General features: G+C 34.4%; 4 protein-coding genes across 4 annotated transcripts; 2 read left to right on the top strand and 2 right to left on the bottom strand.

Annotated features, from left to right (window-relative positions):
• The first annotated feature begins 135 nt into the window (after positions 1 to 135).
• wcy (WW domain-containing adapter protein with coiled-coil wacky) lies at positions 136 to 5969 on the top strand. The gene is made up of 12 exons (XM_065361046.1): positions 136 to 316; positions 416 to 455; positions 844 to 1102; positions 1175 to 1257; positions 1332 to 1412; positions 1497 to 1704; positions 1785 to 1991; positions 2080 to 2279; positions 2360 to 2558; positions 2642 to 2811; positions 3299 to 3426; positions 3682 to 5969. Exons 1-12 carry the CDS (start codon positions 276 to 278, stop codon positions 3758 to 3760), a joined length of 1695 nt encoding a protein of 564 aa, XP_065217118.1. The 5' UTR covers positions 136 to 275; the 3' UTR covers positions 3761 to 5969.
• Positions 5970 to 7378: 1409 nt separating this feature from the next.
• On the top strand, positions 7379 to 8215 carry LOC135843437 (uncharacterized). Its single transcript, XM_065361323.1, has one exon. The coding sequence runs from the start codon at positions 7379 to 7381 to the stop codon at positions 8213 to 8215; it is 837 nt and encodes a 278-aa protein (XP_065217395.1).
• Positions 8216 to 17069: 8854 nt separating this feature from the next.
• Arglu1 (Arginine and glutamate rich 1) lies at positions 17070 to 20003 on the bottom strand. The gene is made up of 5 exons (XM_065361057.1): positions 19658 to 20003; positions 19444 to 19581; positions 19097 to 19322; positions 17668 to 17751; positions 17070 to 17584 (listed from the first exon to the last, which is right to left on the bottom strand). Exons 1-5 carry the CDS (start codon positions 19783 to 19785, stop codon positions 17420 to 17422), a joined length of 741 nt encoding a protein of 246 aa, XP_065217129.1. The 5' UTR covers positions 19786 to 20003; the 3' UTR covers positions 17070 to 17419.
• Positions 20004 to 20451: 448 nt separating this feature from the next.
• On the bottom strand, positions 20452 to 23264 carry LOC135843238 (broad-complex core protein isoforms 1/2/3/4/5-like). The gene is made up of 8 exons (XM_065361054.1): positions 23050 to 23264; positions 22588 to 22766; positions 22367 to 22507; positions 21991 to 22287; positions 21864 to 21912; positions 21283 to 21620; positions 20982 to 21140; positions 20452 to 20893 (listed from the first exon to the last, which is right to left on the bottom strand). Exons 2-8 carry the CDS (start codon positions 22756 to 22758, stop codon positions 20753 to 20755), a joined length of 1296 nt encoding a protein of 431 aa, XP_065217126.1. The 5' UTR covers positions 22759 to 22766; positions 23050 to 23264; the 3' UTR covers positions 20452 to 20752.
• Positions 23265 to 23497: the final 233 nt, after the last annotated feature.

Raw genomic sequence — 23497 nt, forward strand, 5'->3', positions numbered from 1 at the left:
CTCACGTTTCGAAACTATCGAATAAAAGTAGTAAGCGCACCTACTGGCAATTTATAGTACCACTAAAATTTATCGAGTAGCCAATCAGAATGCAGTGAATTCATCTGATTCTTTCTTGATTTCGGAATCGAATCGAATCGAATTTAGCGAAGTTCAATTTCAATCTGACATGGCGTCCTAAGTGGTAAGTTTAATTTTTTAAATTAATCCGTCTATTACATCAAAATCGTATCGGTTTTAAAACAGAAGAAAATAATTCAAGACCATATGCATTGATGGTAATGCATGCAAGGAAACTACCCCGAATTAACGATGGGTACGTATCATCAGATCAATGCGAATTAATATCCGCTGTTTATTTCAACTCAATACATTACTTATTATTTCCTAATGCCATCCATGATATATTTTTCAGATACTATGAAAGACATCAGCAAGGCCATTCATCGTATCAGGTAAATATGAAACGAATCTGGAAAAAGAAACACTCGTGTGTTTTGCATGTTCCGTTAACCTGGCACTTGAATACGTTATTTCTGAAATGACGAACTAATTATGTCGAAATTCATTCTATCTACGAATACTTTTATATTATATCGTCAAATTCTGCTATTTCCGACAAGATCTAACCCGAGTACTTTGAATACAACGATGTCTGTAGTTTTGAAAACTTGTAAATTTTCACTCATGTTTCCCCTCTTGTAGTAGCAATGTTTGAGATGCGATGCGGTTTCGTGTCATGAAATTTATTCGATTTGGAATAAGCAAAGCCTATGTATGGTTACCGCGTAAGAAATCCGTATTTGTATTGGTCATGTGGTTAATGACATGCGATTGTTGTAGAACTCCAAGTACAGTTCATCGAAAAGCAGTTACCCGGATCGCTACAATCAAGAACGGCAGGACCGTTCGCGTAATTCACCGGATGGCAATACGTCAAGATCGAATACACCGGATCGCGACCAAAGTCCCAGAAATCGTTCGTATGGTAATAAGACGTGGTATTTACAGAAATTACATGAGAAAGAAAGAGATCGACCGTATCGCAGTGATCAAGGACGAGATCGACCCAATAATTTTAAGGACAAATATTATTCCTCTGGTAGTTATTTATTATTGTTTTTGAATTGAGTTATTCGATCGAATGTTGAAACGTTGTGGTGTTTTTTTACAGACTACTCTCGATCTCCTAAGGATAGAAGACCTGTAAACAAAGAATCTGGTTATCCTACGAATCATGACAGGAATAACAGCGATGTAAGCGATTTGCTTATTTAGATTTATACGCGAATTGTTCTTTATACCGTGTTCTTTATTTTTTCATTGTTTAGAAAACTAGTAGCATTAGTAAAAGTTCAAATTCAGCGTACGGTTCTTCCAAAGATTCTCAGCGAAAACCGACACATAGTAATGTACGTTCGGTATCTTTTACAATATAATTATTGTGTATGCTCCCAAATCGCGTAATCATTAATTTTTTATCTGTATTCGCACAGGTTCGAGATAAACGGGACGAACGAGAAAGATTTTTAAAAGTCGGCGATTGGTCGGAACACACAAGCTCTAGTGGTAAAAAATATTATTATAATTGCAAAACGGAAGTATCACAATGGGAGAAACCCCGCGAATGGCTAGAGAAGGAAGGCGTTATGCATCTGGTCCGTTCGCAGGGATCGTCTTCTTCGTCGTCGTCCTCGAGATTAGGTGATTAATTTTTCTAAAGAATGTAACCAAGTTGATGAAATTTTGCTTCGAGTTTTACGCTTGTCAATTTTACGTTTCAGTACAAGACAAACATTCCAGTGTACGTTCAAATTCCGTCATGAACAATTACCGCAGTAGCGGCGGCAACGATCATGCTAAATATTCGCAACACGGTAGAGATCGCGAAAACAGTAATTCCAATTGGAACAATAGAGATGGAGCTTCGTATAATAAGGATGATCACTATTCCGATCATAGGCTGCACGAGAATTCTTCTAATATACCTGGTAATTGAAGTAGTTCATCGTATTTTTTGAAATGACTGTGTATACGATATCGATTCATTCTCTCGTATATTTCTGACCGGTGTTGCAGTTTTGGGAAACGAATCGCAAGCTCAAGATATGGAAATTTCCAGCGAAAATAGTACGCCAACCAGTGAACATTATACGCCGGCTGCAGTTGCGCAACAGCAGCAAGACGTTACGCATTTATCGTTAAATTCATCTAGCGGACCTGGTCCGCCGATTGGCTCGATTGGCAGTTCGAAATTATCGCATCCCTCTCGGACCGAGGTCTGTGAAAACCCAAATCTGGCATCGAAATATCGCGATTGGTCCACGAATATTAATTTTGCTCGTAATTCGTATTACAGGTGAAAGCCGAAGCGAGTTCTTCGTTTAGCTCATCCTTGACTCCAAATTCAACACCAATTCCTTCAAGTAATAGTAAATCGTTATCGGAGAATACTCTGGCTGCCAATCAACCTAAAACTGATCCAAATGGTGCTTGTGATATTGGTGGACCTCCTACACCGACGCATTCCGAAAATCAAGACGAACCCGAACAAAAACGTAAGTTCGATGATCTGAGAAAGAATTCGTGTGACGATTCTCATTTTACTATTGTTTTTAACGATCTGTGTTTTGTTCGATAGCCGGTGGTGGTTCTCCTGAAACCGCTGGTGTTAGCGCGTTACAAGGCATATCACTTCAAGGATTTTACCCTATGCAGTTGCCTCAATTGACTCAAGGGCTTAGTCAATACGTGAAGGATGATCTCACCGAGCACGTGCGTGGTTGGCCGGCTGAGAATGCTGAAAGACAAGTACGTTTTTCGAATGATTCCGTGTTATTTCGAAACAAATTGGCATTCCGTATCTTTCGATTTCGTTTCAACTTTTTCACCGGGTTGAGCTACTCGCCGCTTGATTGAAACCTTCGATAGGTTTTCAGCAACTTAAGAGAGGAGGGGCGTTGAATTGAGGGAAGGATGTCGTTTATTTATAAGTGATGCTTCGTGGAAAACTATGTTTGAATCAACAGAAGTGTAGCTGTCAGGAAAACAGTTGAATTTATCTCTTGAAATTACATTTAGCGTTGTAAAATTGAAAGTTGTGCTCTTTTTTCAAAATGTTACTCTCTAAATGAAACTCTTACATCGATATTCAATGAATATGGTTCAGTTGAAAAACCAAACTGCTCAATAATGACTACGAATTTACTGATTGACAAGGAATGCTCCGTTTCTCGATGTAATGTTTGCTATATTTTTTTCACTTACAAATAGACTAACGATCTTGATGTTTTTATAGGCTCATAAACTCGCTACAGAAGCTCATCTAATAACTAGTATGCGAATTACTGATATTTCAATTGCCTTGAAGTCTGCGAGATCGAGAGTGCGGCTGAACGAAATACAATCTACGCTTCTTGAACAAAGGTTTGTAATCTGTTGAAGATCTGTATGTCGATATGTTCACAATTTTTTGAATGATACCCGTAATTTCAACCATATCCTTCGTAATATCAGTCGCTAAAATCTCACGATTGGCAGTCGAGAAGAAAGCGTCCCTCTTGAAAAGCCAATATTCTTGATCAGTCAATTTGAAATTTATTGACTGGGGAGATGTCTTTCAATTCGTTGTACGTTTATTTCATTATTCTTATATTTATATAATTCGTATGTTATTTTCAGGGTAATGCTTTACCGTCACGAAGTAAAGTCGTTAGAGAACATGAAAACACCAACGTTATTCACGTCAGACGATAATTGAATTCGCGTAGTGAAGAAGCTTTCTGCAATCGGTATCGGAGCATAAACCTAAGGCAATAATATACGAAGATGTTATAATTGTATATTATATTGCGGTAGATTTAGCGCTATAATGCAGCCATTACGGCAGGACAGTTGACCGTCGTTGCCAGTGTGAAGTTGAAACGTCGACGAGTTGGCCATCTTATTTGAGAACTTGAAAAAACGATCCCCATACACGATTTGTTTTCTCACGAACGTCCGCGTACATCTATCTCCTCTGTAAATATCTTGTTATCGGTGATTTTTTTTTTTCAATCGTGGATCACGTTTGATATTAATTTTTCTATCTAAAATGTGCAATTTTGTCGTCTTCCGAGTTTATGATTGACGCGAGTTATCGGTGTTTTCGCGCAAACAACACGATTTCTAGTTTCTAGCCTGACAGTTTTTAATTTTGTGATTTTGTATAGGGTAATGACCTTTCTTCTTTACTTTTCTGTTCGGTATGTTTTGCGAGAGGCTATTGATATATTCGTATAACTTGGAACTCTGGACTTTTTTTCTTTTTTTAGGCGTTTGATTTGATTTCCTTTTGTTTTTTTTTTGTTTTCTTCTTATTTTGGACCATTTTTCTTTTTGAACCTTCGTGTATTTATTTACTTATACCATGTTTAAAAAGTTATTTTTTTGTTCGAATTTTGTCTACACGACTCATTTAGGAGGTGCTCCTTGCCATCGCACGCTATGTTTTGCTCCAGTTTTTGAGACTCGGTTTCGGTTAAAGAAGATTTTATTTTTTTCTGAATTTAAATCGATAATCGATCGAATTATCGCTAGATAATTTATTCGAGCTTTCAAAACATGTGATTGATTGTTATAATTTATGTTTTTTTTACATCAATTCCGCCATGGTGGGTTTTTCGATTATCGATTCTGAAATGGTGAATGATTTTTGCTTTGATCGAACAAATTATCGCATGTTTATCTGTTTAGTTTCTTCTCCCATCAACTGCACTGCTTTTCGATCGGATTGTTGTGGATTTCGGAATACGAGTTTTGTTTCGCTGATGTCTCATTGTATCGTGATTGCTTTATGGACTTCGGTGTCTTTAGTATGACAATCGATCACCGAGAACAGTTCTTCTGGAATATATTCAAACTCACGGGAAGAGTTTCCCCTTTCGAGTAAAATGTTTCTATTTAATAATATCGTTTACTAGATTCTAAATGTGAAACGTTTCCAATAGTCCTCCCATTCCGTCTTGTCATGTTCGTGTAATTGTACAGTACATTTTCAAAATTTGGTGCTGAAGTATGGTGAGCGATCTATATTGTTGAAAACGCCGTACCTACGAATCGAGCGAATACGATTTTTCTTGTTCTCGTCCCGTATCATTGATAAAGAAGTATGCACACAAAATGGAAATTTGTTTTCGTAACGAATCAATTTCTAGTCAAAACATTTATATTTTGGGTACTTGGTGAGAAAATCGTTTGAAAATATTGCGGCGAATGTGGTCATAGGAAGCGACAAATCTCCATTTAATTTCAACCGATGAAAAAGTGACCATGTGTAGAGAGATCTATGTATTAGAAGAGTATCGTGTGTTTATAATTCGATTTCAAACGAATGTATTTAATTAATCTGTGTTATTTATTTGTTTGTGTACAAACACAGTTCCTGTAAAGCGTATGTAATGAACGAAATTATTTTTCAATCGTTTACACATGTAAAATAAGTAAAAGTTTTCGCGGTTATTTTTACGAATTCGTACTTTTTTTTCTCTTTACGAATTAATCGATTTACGTATAAATATTTTTTTTATATAGAATATGTATTATACTGAATATTATTCAAATACTTGTTTTTTTTTTATCATAAATATTATTATCAAATGAAAAGAAAAATAGTAGTAACGTTGTAAGAAAGATTGTAATATAAAAGCTGTACATTATTCTTCGTTATTAAATTATTTAAATCGAATTTTTCTACGTTGCAGCTTTTTTGTTCTCGTGAATTTAATTATTCGTCATTACCATTTTGTTCTTCTTAATTTTTTTTTTTTTTTTTTACTTTCCCTACTTTGGCTTCTCTAAACTTGCAATAGACCTTGTAGCTTTTTTGTATTACTCGTATTCAACTGAATTAACTTTCTGTACTATTCAGACTACTAGAAATATAATATTGTTCTTCGTACGAAATAAATGCGTTCAAATTTGTGGTCAAATCATTTGGCGATGTCAAGATGGTGCTATGAGCATTGGTAAAATAATTTTCGAAAATTTGGATTTTTAAAAAATGATGTTTCCTCTCCAATCGAGCTGAAAATTGGTCTAAGGGGGTTTTTTGGGACGGCGAATTCATTTCCGGTGTCAGATTTTCACCAGAGCGCTCCATTCTCTCACAAACGGCATTTTCTTGAGCGAAAAAAAGTTGTGGAATTTGGAATTTTTTATGGTGGATTCTGACTAATTCGATGGCGCTGATTTCGAATATGACATTAGTTTTGCGATCGGACTTGTATTTTGCAAAATACACGTAATTTCTCACTGAAGCAGCGTCTTTCGATAAAAATGGACACCAGATTCGGACTCAGCGACCTCGAATTAGTCGAAAACGACCCTTTACTCGATTTTTTTGAAAATCAAAAAAATCCAAAAAATCTGAAGGGGTTAGTTCATACATTTTTTTGGGCAAAAAAACTTTTTCTCTCCAATCGAGCTGAAAATTGGTATAGGGGGGTTTTTTGGGACGGCGAATTCATTTCCGGTGACAGATTGCCCCGACGACGTTGCCTTCTACTGAAAATTGACCATTTTTTGAGCTCAAAAATGACCCGAAAAAAGTTGTGGAATTTTGAATTTTTTACAGTGGATTCTGACTAATTTGAGCACGCTGAATCCAAAAATGACGTCTGTTTTTCGATCGGTCTCGTATTCGGCGAAATATTTTCAATTTCTCTCCGAAGCAGCGTCCCTTGACAAAAATGAACATCAGATTCGGACTCGGCTCGCTCGAATTAGTCGAAAACGACCCTTTACTCGATTTTTTTGAAAATCAAAAAAATCCAAAAAATCTGAAGGGGTTAGTTCATACATTTTTTTGGGCAAAAAAACTTTTCTCTCCAATCGAGCTGAAAATTGGTCTAGGGCGGTTTTTTGGGACGGCGAATTCTTTTCCGGTGTCAGATTTTGGCCAGAGTGCTCCATTCTCTCGCAAACAGCCTTTTTTTGAGCTCAAAATTGACCTGAAAAAAGTTGTGGAATTTTGAATTTTTTACAGTGGATTCTGACTAATTCGATGGCGCTGATTTCGAATATGACATTAGTTTTGCGATCGGACTTGTATTTTGCAAAATACACGTAATTTCTCACTGAAGCAGCGTCTTTCGATAAAAATGGACACCAGATTCGGACTCAGCGACCTCGAATTAGTCGAAAACGACCCTTTACTCGATTTTTTTGAAAATCAAAAAAATCTGTGGCGGTTCGATTATTTAGATATTACTGGCTGGTAAACATATCATGTGATAAGTGACACGATTGTATTTACGTTTATCAGTTTATGATGTTACTTCAAATAATAAACATTGCAACTCTCTTGTATTTCCTACAAATTGGTGACCCCGACGTAAACATGGCCAATCCTGACGGTGACAATTTTCAAGATGCAGTTGGTCCAGTTGTAGCTCGCATTAATGTTAAATGCCCACCATTTTGGCGCGCCGATCCTACATTATGGTTTGTTCAAGTGGAGGCACAGTTTGCGAATGCTGGGATTTCTGCGGATTTAACCAAGTACAATACAATTATTGCTGCTCTTGAACATGACGTTATGTCCAAAATTACTGATATTGTCTTATCACCACCAAATCAAAACAAATACGATAATTTAAAAAACAAAATGATTAAACGGTTTTCAGACTCTGGTGATAAAAAAGTTAGCATTTTACTAAATGAAATTATTTTAGGCGATCAGAAACCTTCCAGTCTTTTCAGAAAAATGAAACAGTTAGCTGATGGTCAAGCTACAGATAATTTCCTGAAAGGTTTATGGCTGAAAAAATTACCAGAAAATGTACACACAGTTTTGGTGTCAAGAAACGATGGTATTGATGATTTACTCGAGGCAGCTGACAAAATGGTGGAGATTCCCAGAAATTACATAAATGCTGTTTCTTCATCGTCCTCTACTTCAACTCTGGAGCAAAAGGTTGAATTACTGACACAGCAGGTTGGAATACTTTTAAAAAGAGATCAAGATCGTTCTAGATCTCATTCGCGTTCACGTAATTCATCTAATTCGCGAGAAAATCGTAATCGTAATCGTAGTCGTAATTATTATTCAAAAAATGTTCGTAATCGTGAACCTACACCAGCTAAAAATAAGGATTTTTGTTGGTATCATGATAAATTTGGAAAGAAAGCTAAAAAATGCATACCTCCTTGTAAATATGAGTCATCGGAAAACTAGTTAGACAAAGCATTAATGCGGCCTCTTGCTTTGTCAATTCAACCAAATTTAAAAAAACTCGCCGCCTCTTTATTTATGATCCTATTTCTCATTTTAGATTTCTTATTGATCCTGGAGCAGATGTTTCTGTACTACCAGCCTCCATTTTCAAAGATAAAAAGTTAGCTCCTCTTGCACTTTATGGTGCAAATGATTCTCAAATCAAAACTTATGGTCAAAAAATATTACGTGTTAATTTAAATTTACAGCGCAATTTTCAATGGTCGTTTACCATAGCTGATATCTCCTGCCCAATTATTGGAGCTGATTTTATTTATCATTTTGGTTTATTAGTCGATTTAAAAGGAAATCAACTAATTGATTTAACTTCGAAATGTTCTTCTAAAGGAAAGATGTTTCAAACTGAAAATTTTAAAGTTTCAGTGATATCTGAGAAGTCATGTTATTCTGATCTTTTAAAAAAGTACTCCGCTATAACCAAGGAACGATTTTTAGATATTTCAAAAGTGAAACATTCTACCACACATTTTATTGAAACCGAAGGCCCCCCTGTATTCTGTTCTCCACGTCGTTTGAATCCTGAAAAAATGAAAATTGCCAAAGAAACTTTTGATTTTCTACAAAAGTTAGGTATTTGTCGACCCTCAAAAGGAAGTTGGGCAAGTCCATTACATATGGCTAGAAAAAAACCAAACTCTTGGCGCCCTTGTGGAGACTACAGAAATCTTAACAAAATAACAAAACCAGATCGTTACCCTCTTCCTCATATACAAGATTGCTCTAACCTAGTGTTGGCCTGAGAATATTCTCAATGCGCATAATCTGAGAATATTCGCGAATATTCGCGAATATTCTCAAATGCTTGGAGAATATTCTCTCAAAAAAATAAAAATCATGACTTTTTTCAAAAAATTTGAAGATTTTTCTACAATTTTCCACAATTTACAAGTTTTACATCAACTTTTCTTTATAAATTTCCAATTTTCCTTAATAATTTGAAACCTTTTCAATGGAAATTTGGAAAGTTTCCGATTATCTCTAAACTAAGCAATAATGTTCTAATTTTTTGAAAAGAATCTGCGGAATATGCGCAAGAATCTGCGCATATTCTTGCGCATGCGCAAGCAAAAAAAGAATATTCGCGAATTTGCCCAACACTACTCTAACCTACTATTCAATAAGACTATTTTTTCTACTATTGATCTTGTTCGAGCCTATCAACAGATCCCTGTAAACAAGGAAGATATTGAAAAAACTGCTATAACTACTCCTTTTGGACTTTTTGAATTTCCATTCATGCCTTTTGGTTTAAGGAATGCAGCTCAAACCTTTCAACGCTTTATGCATGAACTTACTAGGGGCCTGGATTTTCTTTTTGTATACATCGATGATATTATTGTGGCTTCTTCATCTGAAAGCGAACATCTCAAACATTTGGAAATTTTATTCAAACGGCTCGAGGAATATGGTGTTACTATCAATGTTGCAAAATGTTGTTTTGGTGTACCATTGGTGAAATTTTTAGGTCATGAAATTTCTGCCGAAGGTATTCGTCCTTTGAAAGAAAAAGTTGAAGTTATTTCAAATTTTCCAATTCCTACCCGAGTTGATCAATTGAGAAATTTTCTAGGAATGATAAACTATTATCATCGCTTTATTCCTTCTATGGCTGAAATCCAGATTCCATTGCAAAAACATGTTGCTGGAAGTAGGAAAAATGACAAATCACCCATTGTTTGGAATAAAGATTCAGACATTGCTTTTCAAAAATTGAAATCAGCTTTAATTTCCGAAGTGTTACTGGGACATTGCTCTCCCAATGCTCCTTTATCTATCATGGTAGACGCTTCTGACATTGGAATAGGTGGTGTTCTGCACCAACACATTGATGGTAAAATTCTACCGTTAGCATTTTTCTCCAGAAAATTATCATCCTCTCAACTAAATTACAGTGTTTATTGAGAAAATATACACGACACAATATTTACACGTATATTTTACATTTGACACCAACATTATTTTATGACCAAGCGGTCTTGGGTCTACACATAATGACCATACGAATACGACTAACTTGACAGATTTAAAACAATACCTAAACGTAACTATAGGCAGCTGCATAGCTGACTCATACCTATACCTAAATCTTTACTCGCAGTTCACACCTACACACACATACACACAGCTCTACATTTTAACATCCTCCCTTGCGAGTAAAAGATTATCACTAAAATAATTAAATTTATTTTTACCGAGAGGTTTTGTAAACATATCTGCCAGATTATCGGCACTTGGAACCTTACAAATAACAAATTCATTCTTCTTAACATAGTCATGTACAAAATGATACGCTACATTAATGTGTTTTGAGCGTTTTGTAAAATTACCATTTTTAGCAAGTAAAATAGCGCCGGTATTATCTTCAAAGACTTTCGTTTTCATTAACGACTTTTGGTCAACGCCAAGATCATTTAAAATACCCTTCAAAAATAGCAACTCCTCGATCACGTCAGCTATAGCATAATATTCCGCATGAGCGGAAGCTCTAGAAACAGTTTTCTGTTTTATTGTTTTCCATATAACCGCACTACCGTAAATACGTATAATAAAACCTGTAGTTGATTTACAGTCCTCGTCATTTGCCCAGTCTGAATCAACAAAGGCGTCTAAAATATTGTCAACGTATTTTCCATAATTTAAAACCTTATCCCTAGTATGGTACAAGTATATTAGCACTCTTTCGGCATATTTATAGTGCTCACGAGTTGAACAGTTTTGAAAACGACTTAAATAGTTCACAGGGAACGAAATATCTGGCCTTGTACCTTGAGAGACATAAAGCAAAGCACCTATTAAATTTCGATAATTTTTACTCTCATTTGGCTCGCCTCTTGTCAAATGGAGCCTCTCTTCCATAGGAGTTTGACAACTATCCGATTCAGTAACATTAAATTTATGAGCAATTTCAGAAATATATTTCTTTTGACTTAAGGTCATTTTACAAGATTTTACGTCATAATTTATTTGAATACCCAAATAGGATGTAATCCTACCTAAATCAGTTATCTCAAAACGCTTCTTGAATTTCTCTTTAACCAACAAAATATTCTTCAGATCACCACATAGCAACACATCATCAACGAAAATAATGCAATACAATCCCAACTTTTTATTATAATATAGGCAGGGATCATGCCTACTTCTTTCAAAACCTACACTCAACAGAAAATCATGCAAACAATCATACCAGTTTCTCGGACTTTCCCTCAAACCATACAATGAACGAAATAAACGATATACTTTATCACCTGAACCAATTTTACAACCCTCTGGCTGTTCTACATATACCTCAGACTTTACAGGACTATTCAAAAATGCAGTTTGAATATCAATGTGGTGAATATCAAGACCTCGAACACAACTCATAGCCAATAACGTTTTCAAAGACCCTAATTTTGCAACAGGCGCATAAATTTCCTCCTCAAGCTCAAAATCTGTTTGCTCATACCCTTTAACTACTAACCTTGACTTAAAACGACCTCCATCTTTCACTCTATATACCCATTTCGTATTTAAAACTTTCTTATCTTTTGGCCTATTTACCAGTTTCCAAGTATTACTTTTATTTAACGAATCAAACTCACTTTTCATAGACTCACGCCACTTTTCCGCATTTTTGGACTCAACAGCTTCAATAAACGTTTCTGGACATGCTACATTAACATACTTGCAATTGATAACATAATCGTTGAACCTACTTGGCATCTTCCTATCTCGTTTTGGCCTACCTTGCACTTCTTCAGATTCATTTTCAGACACATTTTCGCTCGAACTAGAACTACTACCTTCCTCACTTCCATTTTCCTCAGTTCTTTCCTCAGAAAAACTTTCATCATCGAGAGAAATTACGTACGTATTTTTTTCTGCAAACTGAACATTCCTAGCTAATACAACTTTTCCTCCAATCAACACTCTGTACCCTAACTCATGATATCCTACCAGTTTTCCTTTCACTGCCTTATCATCCGAAGATTTTCTTTTTTCATCTGGAATTCGAACAAACACATCAGACCCATACATCTTTAAATTTTTCACTGATGGATACCTACCTGTAAAAATTTCATAAGGAGTTTTTCCTTCAAAAGTTGAACTATTCAACAATCTGTTTCCTATATAACAAGCTGTACCTACAATTTCAGGCCAATATTTTTTCTCCAAATTTGCCTCTTTTCTCAAGCAACGCACACGATCCATAACAGTACGATTATAACGTTCGGCAACACCATTCAATTGATGATTATAACTTACACATGGGAAAATTTGAAAACCATTTTCACGAGCATAATTATAGAATTTTTCATTTAAATATTCTTTACCATTATCACATCGAAATTGAACAATAGGACCTTGAATTAAATTTTGAATTAAATTACAGTACTCCATAAATTTATCAAACACTTCCGACTTATTTTTAATAGGATACACCTTAGCAATACGTGAATAGTCATCAATAAAAGTTACAAAATAGTTTTCACCATTATATCCAATAACATCGCAATATTTCACATCAGAGTGAATAATTTGGCCACAATAATAGGCTCTATATCTCTTTGTGGCATATTTTAAATTTGACTGTTTTGATTCTAAACAAATTTCACATTTCATAAAAACATCTTCCAAATTTTCCGGCAAACCATCAAGATAACCATGTTTACACATTTTTTGCAAATCAACAAAATTTACGTGTCCAAGAATTCTGTGCAAATATTCCTTTTTAGTCATATCCTTTTTTGTAAAATTAGCAGAAATAACAGAATTGTCAAAAATTACGTTACAGGTAATAGGATAAATTTTATCAACTTCATTTGAATAAAATAAAAAATCATAATTCGAATTGTAAACTTCAACATAATTTTCATCAAAAAGTACCTTACATCCATTTTTAGTGATACCTGCTACACTCAATAAATTTTTACCAATTTTTGGCACATAAAAAACATTACGAACGTTTATAATAGATTCATGCCCATCACAAATAAATTTACACATAATATTGCCAACTTTAACAGCATGAATTTCCGAATCATCACCTAGTTGAACTTTGGCAGGTTTTTTTAAATCAATAAATTCATAAAAATACTCATCAGAGTCAATTATATGATCAGAACATCCACTATCAATGAGCCACTGAATTTTACCATCATTATTACAAAATTTCGTTGAATTTAAACTTACATGAAATGCATCTATATTATTTCGTTGCTCATTTTCTCGGAGATTTTCATTTCTCTGAAAGTTACTCTGGTTACCTCTGCCTCTCCAGCCTCTCGAATTTGACCAATTTCCACGAAAATTACCACGATCAGAACCATTATTATTGAACCCAGCTCGAAAATTTCCTCTTTGATTGAAATTGAATCTCCCATGAAATTGACCTCGACCACCAAAATGACCAGGAAAATTACCTCGTCCTCTTTGCTTCGATTTATTTTCAGGGCAATATTTTCTGATGTGCCCTGGTTTATTACATCCATAGCAAACTGCTGTACTCACTGAAGTTTTAAATGCACTTGCATCAGTTTGAGATTCTGGCTTACTTTCCGAAGTTGAAGCTTTTGACTTTTTATCTTGTTTTTCTTTTCTCATTTTTAATTTTTCTCGGATATAATTACAATTTTTTTCTTCAGGTTTCAACAAATCAATAGTCTCTATAAGATGGTCACATGATTCTGGCAATGTAGCAAGCAAATAATGTAACTGCCTATCTGGACTGATATCTCCACCAGCATTTCCTAGATCCTTGACTGCTCTCTCGAAAATTTGAAAAAAATTCTCCACATCGTCACCATCCTTGTACTCTAAAGATGTTACTCTTTTTTCCAATAGCACTATTTTTGCTTCCGATTTTTGTAGGAACCTTTTATCCAAGCACTCCAGCATTGCCTTTGGCGATTTACACGACATAATTAGGTCAGGATCGACAGCAATTGACATGATATATTCAGCTTTATCCTTTTTAGTTTCAAAATCGTCTTTATCAACACCATTCGCCGGATTGTCACTTTCAAAAACGGCACTCAGTTTTAAAAATTTAACCAGTTTCATTAATTGATACCGCCACTTATCGTATGGAACTTTTCCATCTTCGAATCGCGGAATAGGTAGCTCTTTATTCATTTTAAAACGATTTTTTTAAATTCACAATTTTAATCAAAAACCATACGACTCTGCTACCATGAGAAAATATACACGACACAATATTTACACGTATATTTTACATTTGACACCAACATTATTTTATGACCAAGCGGTCTTGGGTCTACACATAATGACCATACGAATACGACTAACTTGACAGATTTAAAACAATACCTAAACGTAACTATAGGCAGCTGCATAGCTGACTCATACCTATACCTAAATCTTTACTCGCAGTTCACACCTACACACACATACACACAGCTCTACATTTTAACATTTATGATAAAGAATTGTTAGCAATATATGAGACTATTAGACATTTTCGTTACATGCTAGAGGGTAGAGAATTTCAAATTTTTACAGATCATAAACCATTAACTTTCGCATTTCAGCAGAAATTGGAAAAAGCGTCACCTCGTCAACTGAGACAACTTGATTTTATATCTCAATTCTCTACCGATATTCGCCATGTATCAGGAGAAAAGAATGTCGTAGCAGATACATTGTCTAGAATTGAAACTATTTCTCTGTCCAATAAGTTTGATTTGGATATTATTGCAAAAGAACAAAAGACTGATATTGAACTGTCTTCTTTTTTAAAATCTAAAAATAAAACTTCTTTAAAATTAGCTGCTATTCCAATTTCAGATTCTGTTTCTGTTTATGTCGATTATTCAACAGGAATTGATAGACCATTCATTCCCAAATCTCTTCGTTATGAAATATTCTTAGCTTTTCATGGTATAAGTCATCCTGGTAGTCGTGCAACAAAAGCTTTAATATCCAAACGATATGTATGGCCTTCAATGAGTAAAGATTTAACGAAATGGACTAAGGAATGTCTATCCTGTCAAAAATCTAAAATTTTTAAACATAATCACAGCCCTTTTGGGGAATTCCCTATTACTTCAGAACGATTTGATCATATTCATATTGACCTGATAAAAGTAACTCCATGTAAAGGAAACTCTTATTGTCTTACTATAATTGATCGTTTTTCCCGTTGGCCTGAAGTTATTCCAATTCCAAATCAAGAAGCAGAAACCGTTGCTTCAGCTTTATTACATGGTTGGATTTCAAGATTTGGTTGTCCTTTAAATATCACTACTGATCAAGGTAGACAGTTCGAATCAAAATTGTTTCATTCTTTGGCTCAGCTTTTAGGTACCAAGTTGATAAGAACGTCTTCTTATCATCCTATTGCAAATGGCTTAATTGAAAGATTTCATCGTGGACTCAAAGATTCTATCAAATGTGTTGACTCAAAAAACTGGATTGATGCTTTACCCCTTATTTTATTAGGATTGCGCTCTTGTATAAAAGCAGACACTAATGTCAGTCCTGTTGAAATGGTTTATGGTACGACTCTTCGTTTACCTGGTGATATTTTCAATAATATTTCTAAAAAACCTCAAAACACTGCTTGTTTCATTACAAATTTAAGGAATGTTATGCAAAAGCTCAGTCCTATTCCTACTTCGAATCATTCAACAAAAAAATTCTTCATTAATAAAGATTTATTAGAATCAGATTTTGTCTTTCTCAGGGTAGATCCGGTAGATCGAGTTAAAGCTCCATTAGAACAACCCTATGAAGGACCTTTCGCCGTTATTTCAAAATCTGAGAAAAATTTTACTATTAATTATAAAAATAAACCAGTAGTTGTTAGTATTGATCGATTAAAGCCAGCGTTTGTGGTAAATTCAAATGTTATTAGTTGTATTCGCGAAAATCCTGTTAAAAGTAAACGCGTTTGTTTCAAATGTTAATTTAGTTTAAGTATTTAAAAAAAAAAAAAAAAAAAAAAAAAAAAAAAAAAGGAGGGAACTATTGTGGCGGTTCGATTATTTAGATATTACTGGCTGGTAAACATATCATGTGATAAGTGACACGATTGTATTTCTATTTACGTTTATCAGTTTATGATGTTACTTCAAATAATAAACATTGCAACTCTCTTGTATTTCCTACAAATCCAAAAAATCTGAAGGGGTTAGTTCATACTTTTTTTTGGGCAAAATAACTTTTTCTTTCCAATCGAGCTGAAAATTGGTTTAGGGGGGTTTTTTGGGACGGCGAATTCATTTCCTGTGTCAGATTGCCCCGACATCGTTGCCTTCTACTGAAAATTGACCATTTTCTGAACTCAAAAATGAGCTAGAGAAAAGTTATCAGATTTCTGATTTTGAATGACTTTTTCTTACTATTTCGAGGTCGCTAAACCCAAAAAAGGCGTTCGTTTTTCAATCTAACCCTAAACCTGTCGGAAAACTTCATTGAAATTGCGATATTCGGTGTCTTTTTTTTCATTTTTGAGCCCAAAAATTTTAATGCCGCGAGATAAAAATTCAGTTTAGGTCATCACCAAATGCTCTTAGTTCCCTAATGCTCAGTGCCCTAACATCGGCTTTTTTCGTGCCAATTGCTATATCTCGTAGGCTCTCACTTCTTACTATTATTTGGTGAAGCTGGCTGAATTCTTATTGTAAGATGACCAGGTAGCTGTTTAAATATATGACCATGTTGTTATGCCCGTATCCGGAATTATGGAGATCAATCTTCGATCCCATTTTGTATCGTAGAAAGCCATCATAATGTGATAAATATCAATTCGAATTACTCTCGCGTTAGCGAACAGATAAAATAACAGCAATAAAAACTCGAAAATGTAATATAGGTATACTACTAACGTAGAAGTCAATTTACATTGTTGAATACCTGAAAATATATACAACTCGCGAACGAGATAATTAAAAATATAATAAATAAATAAATGGCTTACACAAACATGATCAATACTCGAGAAAATTAACCGACCTTTGTCGGTGAAATATTTCAGCAGAATTTACTAAATACAGAACGCTCGCGTAAAATAATTCAATGATAAAGAGTTAAAATTCGCTCGTAAAAAAACCTAACAACTTACGATGAAAAATTTAAATTTAAAAAAAACAATTACTAAAACGTAACTGCAAAAATACCAAAATAAAAAAATGTAGTATTTTAAGCGACGGGTTTCAATGAAAATGATAGCTTCGGTCTTGATTTATTTTTGCCAAGTATTCTTTTCTGTTCTTCTTTTATTCGTTTCTCTTGTTCTTTCATAAGACGTTGTTTTTCCTCTTCTATTTTACGTTGTTCCTCTACCATGGCTAAACGATCCTCGGCCTATTAAATAAGTCATCAACATTAGTAGCGATGGTAGAAAATATCAATTTTCTGGGGCTACTACGGATATCCGTCTTATTTACCAATTTCTTTTGAGCTTCTTCAATTTTACGATTATTTTCAGCCATTATTTGCTCGAGTTCTTCGCGTTTTCGACGTTCTTCCTCCTGTATAAAAAAAAATACCAGATGAGGCTTACATCGATAGTAATTAGCGCATATACCTAATTACAAGCACATTAAAGTATTAAGGAACACATCATAATGTATTTTAAATAAATTCGCTAAATTATGTGTTGTTGATATCGTTTCATCAACACAGTGATGATACAATTCGTCGCTATAATCGTTGATTTGTTTTTTTATTAGCGAGCACAGAGGGATGCTGAAACATAAATCAAGTAAACCACATTCTTACTATACGGTAAAGACATTGAAATTTTAAATTTCATCGATGTTTTGATACCATTATTTTTTTAAAGTTACGATTAATAATTATTTTTATTCGTGCAATATACTTATATATTTTTTTTCTATTAGAAAAATCGAAATAAATCACCGCAAAAACAAAGAATAGATCTTTAAAGCATACCTAAAACGCTATAGGCCTATCATTGTGATTATTAAACGGATCAAAATAATCGATGTTCCAAAAGTATAGAAAACAGAACAGAGTGCCCTGTAAATAAATATTTAAAAAATGTTTCATAACAAAATACCTGTACTTTGCCGCATTCACACCTGACTCATTGCTATATGTAGTGAGAACTGTGCTGTTATTCTTTTAATTCCGTAATAAAAAATCGCCAGCATACAATGGCTTCAATCAATCATATCTTCAAAGCTCGTTCATGTACGTTAAGGTACATTAGCTAAAGAAACAGGATTTATTCTACGTACACTTCTTGCGCGTACATTATTTCAATAAACTTTAAGCACTAACTTACTTGCATTTAGCTAAAGGGAATCGAACGCGAATAAACATAGTACGTATTTATATATATCACCTACTTTTAAAACTAATAATATCCCGTAGGTACATATTTACAAAGAAAAAACCAAGCGTACACGTTATCAAATCAATCGTTTAAAATCTTTGATCGATCATTCGTACAACAAAGAAAATGGAAAAAATTTAAAGTTCAAAGAAAAACTGAGACGTGCTAGGTTCTGTATTGGTTTCGATATTACCAAAATGACGATTAAAAACACCAATAGTTGAATAATCATGTACGAGTGATCGATGTTACACGGACACATAATCTTCAATTCATCTACAGAATACGCCTAGTAATAGGTACATAAAATTAAATAAATAATACGCATTAATATCATATTTGTGCGTAGGTTAATACAAAAATGTACGTCAACATGTACAGTTTGCAAAATTATCTGTCGACATATTAAATTGTAATAAAGCTAAAAGAACCTGGAAACATGTACTTTGAAAAACGAAAACCATTACTGGGCTAAAAACCGCATTAAGAATATTACCGTAAGAAACGTTTCCTACCTCTCTTTTCTTCTCTTCTTCTAAAAGTTGCATTTTACGCCGCTCTAATTCTTCCATCATTTCTTTCTCCATGACTTTTTTCGCTTCTTCGATACGCCGAGCAACTTCCGCCTCGATTTCTTCTTTACGTTTTTCTAACTCTTCTTCGACTCTTTTATTAACCAATTCTTCGATTCTTTTAGCAGCAGCATCTTGTATGAGTTTTTGCTCGTGTTCACGATGTCTTCTGCAATTGCGAATCGGATTTAAAACGATAATAAACGCGTATGGCATAATATTACACAATAGGTACCTATACGAAAACAATACCGTATTTAAATAAATATCATACACGTAAATAATCTCACCGTTGTCTCTCCATTTCGGCGAGCCTTTCAACTTCGCTCATTTTTTTACTATCGTACGAACGTTTTTTAGAATGAGAAGAATATCTACCGCTATCCGATCCATCGGAACTGGACGATGATGCAGAGTGAGATCGCTTTCTGTAACATTGCACGATACAGTAATAAAAACTGGCAGCTTTTTAAAAATCGAATAGAACTTGGAAACAAATCATACCTGGATTTTGATCTATCCTTACTGTGTTTTCTAGAATGACTTCTTTCGTGAGATTTTGATCTTTTTCTGTAATGCTTACTTTTGTGTCTTCTTTTAGGCGATTTACTTCTGCTTCTAGAGTGACCCATGGTTTTGAAATTTCTCAATTTTCACTAGACTCGGTGAACATTTACTTTACTAGTGCACATTAATTAAAAAGCCATCAATTTGTTTAAACCGAAACAATACGACCGTAATGAATGCCTGATTCAAATACGAGGCACTTGCCAATAATTATGTACTGACTTAAGATATATTAATGAGATTATTAAGATTGAGATGATGATAAAATACAAAGTTTGTTTTACTATCAAAAATTCAGTTCAACATGGATGAATGAATGAAACTTTTCGAACGTCATGTTTTTTCAATGCTCACGGTTTATGCTGATTTTTAACGCTAGGAGCGCTTTAACAAACGCAGAACTCGCAGAAGTGTTGCCTATGCAGAGATTCAAGGCGAAGGCGATTGAATTTATTTATTTTATTTTCCATTTTCCGGCAGATATCGAATTCATTTAGAATTTCCAAGAAATTATTCAATTCTTATCAAGCCCTTCAAATTCATCTTAAATAATAATTCGAGGACGTTGAGCAACTTTAAGCACGAGCACGACGTCAGACAGTCGGACTCATTCTTTCCATGAAATTTCCATTCATCGGAAATTATTTCATTTTCGAGACAAAAACTAGATATATGTAGTATAGGATTTACAACTTTTCTTGCACAAAATAAAAGCCCAGCATGAGCATTGCTAGTAAACATAATTACTTGTAATTAAAAATAAAATATATATACATGAAGATAACGAACATTTCATAACAGTACTTCTATCCACAACGAAAAATTATTCCAATAAACAAACACTCTAATAATAAAATCGATGCGAATAATTAATAACGACTCGTCAACGTCGTTAAAACTATTGATCAATTGGGTATTCGAGGTACAATAAAATTAATCAAAGTGATACAACATGAAAGTTTTTAAAAAAACACTTTTTCCTTCGCAAAATTATCACAGATACTTCAAATTGACTAGACTTCACAACAAATTTCACACGGATGAACTCGACGGTGTTTTTGACTTCTGTAACGTTGATCGTTGGAGCGAAGAATCCTCGGCTAACGAATCCTTTTGATTTTCTTTAGCGTGTTCGTTTTCATTATCAAGGTCTTCTTTTCTCGTATGATAATCCTTGAAAACGAACGAGCATGAAAAATAATAACTAACTGATCGATAATGAATTAATGATACTAAAATTGAACATGATGAAGACAATTACTTGGAAGCAAGGAACAATACAAAGATTGGTACGACACTCGGGACAATGGTATTTTGTTTTTCGACGTAATATTCTTCCATGATTGTCGATCGTGTTCCAACAGAAATTACATCCTAATGCTGGTCCAGGTCGAAGCATCGGACAATGATTGGATCGAGGCTAAAATCACGCAAATAATATTAAGTACATTGGATTAGACCAAGTATAAAATTTGCGCGGATAAATAAAACGAGTTCTATAGTGCAATATAGCACGACAGCTCAGCGTTTTTTCACCTCACGTTATAATATGGTCTAATTACCTGTTGTAAAATGGCGCTATTTTTTAGATCTTCGTCCAGTGAAAAAGAGTCCGAACTTTCTCTTTTCGATGGTAAGGCTGAATCAGAATTTTGCTTCGTTAAATGCGACGTTGGTACGGTGAGGAAACCGGATTTATCCGTTAAATCAGAAGTAATGTTTTGTTGAGGGGTAGGATCAGAATACTGTCTCCCAAGCGGTCGTTTAGGCGAAGGTGGTAAATCGATATCGCTGTTCTCGTCTCCGTCTGGATCTTGTTTCGTAATATGCGATTGTCTGGTTAGTAAACGGTAACGTTTATTTATTATTCCAGTGATTACGCTTGTGCCTCCTGCGTTATCTGCAAATTTATCCAATTTTTAGCAACACTATACTGATTCAAAGTTTCTCAGATTCCACTATAAATTTGCCAACTCTCAAAAATCTAGTTGTTTTCAACGTGTTTAAAACACATAAAAAAACACGTGTAAAATGTTTTTTATATGTTTTAAAACTTTTTCAATCATTTTTTTTTTGTTGAAAACATGTTTCAAACACGTTTATATAAATTTACAGTTTTAGATGATGTATTCCGGAAATTTACCTTCCGATTTGATCCGAGATGTGCTCAAATTTAATTCTGAAGCGCAAGCCTATAACAAAAATCCAAGCCATAAGTCAAACGTTACAATACACAGCAAACAGAAACAAATCAAAGCAGATTTTCATACAGGAGTGACTATTTCAGGAGTTGGCTGGTTTTGACTGTCACTTGGGAATTCTGAAACGCTGTGAAGTTTGATGTCGATGGAACTCTCGTTTTTCAAACTACCAATACCGAGTACCTCTATTTCTTCGATAGAACTACCGGACGCAGACCCGAACGATTCTGTAGAATGTTTTTTCAGTCTTTTTCTTCTATAACTAGTCTGCAAATCGGTAGAGGTTCTTTTTTCAGCTTGGAATTCCGCTTGTAACGTAGCAATGGGCATATTTATCAAACCTTTAATGTTCAGCGATTCGGCGGTCTGTTGAAATGAATCAAAAATGTAAAAAAAAACACTAGCATAAAAAATAACCTGATACGTAGATGAAAAGTTCATTTACTTTAATCACGGACTGCAGATGATCATGAGGGACGTTTATTTCACCCAAATAAATAAAATCAACGATGGCTTTCAGATCATTGTACGATATATCTTTCAGAATAACGATCGGATGTTGACAAGGATTGATACTGAATAACTCCTGCAAAGAAGAGTTTTTTCAAGAAGCATCATCCAAGCACCAATATACTCAAGATTGTTAACGACGAATAGAAGATTTACTTGAAAGTAAGGGCTGCATGCAGATAAGACCACTTTGTGAGCTTGAAGATGTTTACCTTCCGCCGCCAAAGTTACATCTACCAATGTTTCATTGCTCAGCAGAGACGAGAATACCGAAATGAAATTCGGCTGATGGTTCTTCCAACGCAAACAGTACTGTTGATTAGACATTTCACAATCTAGAACAGGTTGAGAAGATGAAATCAATGAAAGCAACGAAACGAATAGTGATACAGATATGAGCCCAGTGATACGAATTGATGTACGAGTGTAGGGGCAATATATTTTTCAGCATTGATGTGAAATTGATATGGACATGAAGCTGATGTGCTGATGAAGCGTTTAATTTTATAGTCTAAAATCAACAAATACGTCATCGTCCTTGACCTACACAGTACCTCAGCAAACTTTGAACAACCCGCCAAACAAATGATTTCAAAGTGGTAAAAATATACAACTTACATAGCTGAGGAAAGACTTTTCCAACACAATTGACGAATGATTATCCGCATACAACACGTAACTTCACTGCAGAAAATTGATTATATTCCTTATGAGGATGTAATTAAACGAGGCGAAAATATAATTTCAAGTTTTCCTCAACTCAACGCATTGAATTTCGAATAATAAGTATTCGTAATTCGTATTTACCATCGCATTTACTACAACTAACACACACACTCACACAAACACTATGAAAAATCTTTCGATGACGTCAAACGACGTTAATGTCACAAAACCAACAATGTAGCCAACGAAATGGTTTAAAATAAAATGGAAAGAAATAGCTAAAAAAAAATTGAATAGAAAGTGTTTTTTTCTTGAAATTTCATTTTCTAACAGTTTGAAAATTTTCATTTCATGGATTTCATCTCAATTAGTGATTTCACTTAACTTCAGCCATCATCTG

Source organism: Planococcus citri, chromosome 4 (assembly GCF_950023065.1).
Source record: "Planococcus citri chromosome 4, ihPlaCitr1.1, whole genome shotgun sequence".
NCBI classification, from domain to species: domain Eukaryota; kingdom Metazoa; phylum Arthropoda; class Insecta; order Hemiptera; family Pseudococcidae; genus Planococcus; species Planococcus citri.

Bases quoted from the DNA above. Each gene is read 5' to 3' on its own strand.
- wcy (XM_065361046.1), top strand. From the start codon at position 276: ATGGTAATGCATGCAAGGAAACTACCCCGAATTAACGATGG. The intron at 2,559-2,641 runs GTAAGTTCGATG...TTTGTTCGATAG, and splicing joins AGACGAACCCGAACAAAAAC to CCGGTGGTGGTTCTCCTGAA. The intron at 3,427-3,681 runs GTTTGTAATCTG...TGTTATTTTCAG, and splicing joins TCTACGCTTCTTGAACAAAG to GGTAATGCTTTACCGTCACG.
- LOC135843437 (XM_065361323.1), top strand. From the start codon at position 7,379: ATGGCCAATCCTGACGGTGACAATTTTCAAGATGCAGTTGGTCCAGTT.
- Arglu1 (XM_065361057.1), bottom strand. From the start codon at position 19,785: ATGGGTCACTCTAGAAGCAGAAGTAAATCGCCTAAAAGAAGACACAAA. The intron at 19,323-19,443 runs GTGAGATTATTT...TCGCAATTGCAG, and splicing joins GCCGAAATGGAGAGACAACG to AAGACATCGTGAACACGAGC. The intron at 17,585-17,667 runs GTAAATAAGACG...CTTATTTAATAG, and splicing joins AAGAAGCTCAAAAGAAATTG to GCCGAGGATCGTTTAGCCAT.
- LOC135843238 (XM_065361054.1), bottom strand. From the start codon at position 22,758: ATGTCTAATCAACAGTACTGTTTGCGTTGGAAGAACCATCAGCCGAAT. The intron at 22,288-22,366 runs GTAAATGAACTT...TCATTTCAACAG, and splicing joins ATCTGCAGTCCGTGATTAAA to ACCGCCGAATCGCTGAACAT. The intron at 21,141-21,282 runs GTAATTAGACCA...GCGTGATTTTAG, and splicing joins ATAGCGCCATTTTACAACAG to CCTCGATCCAATCATTGTCC.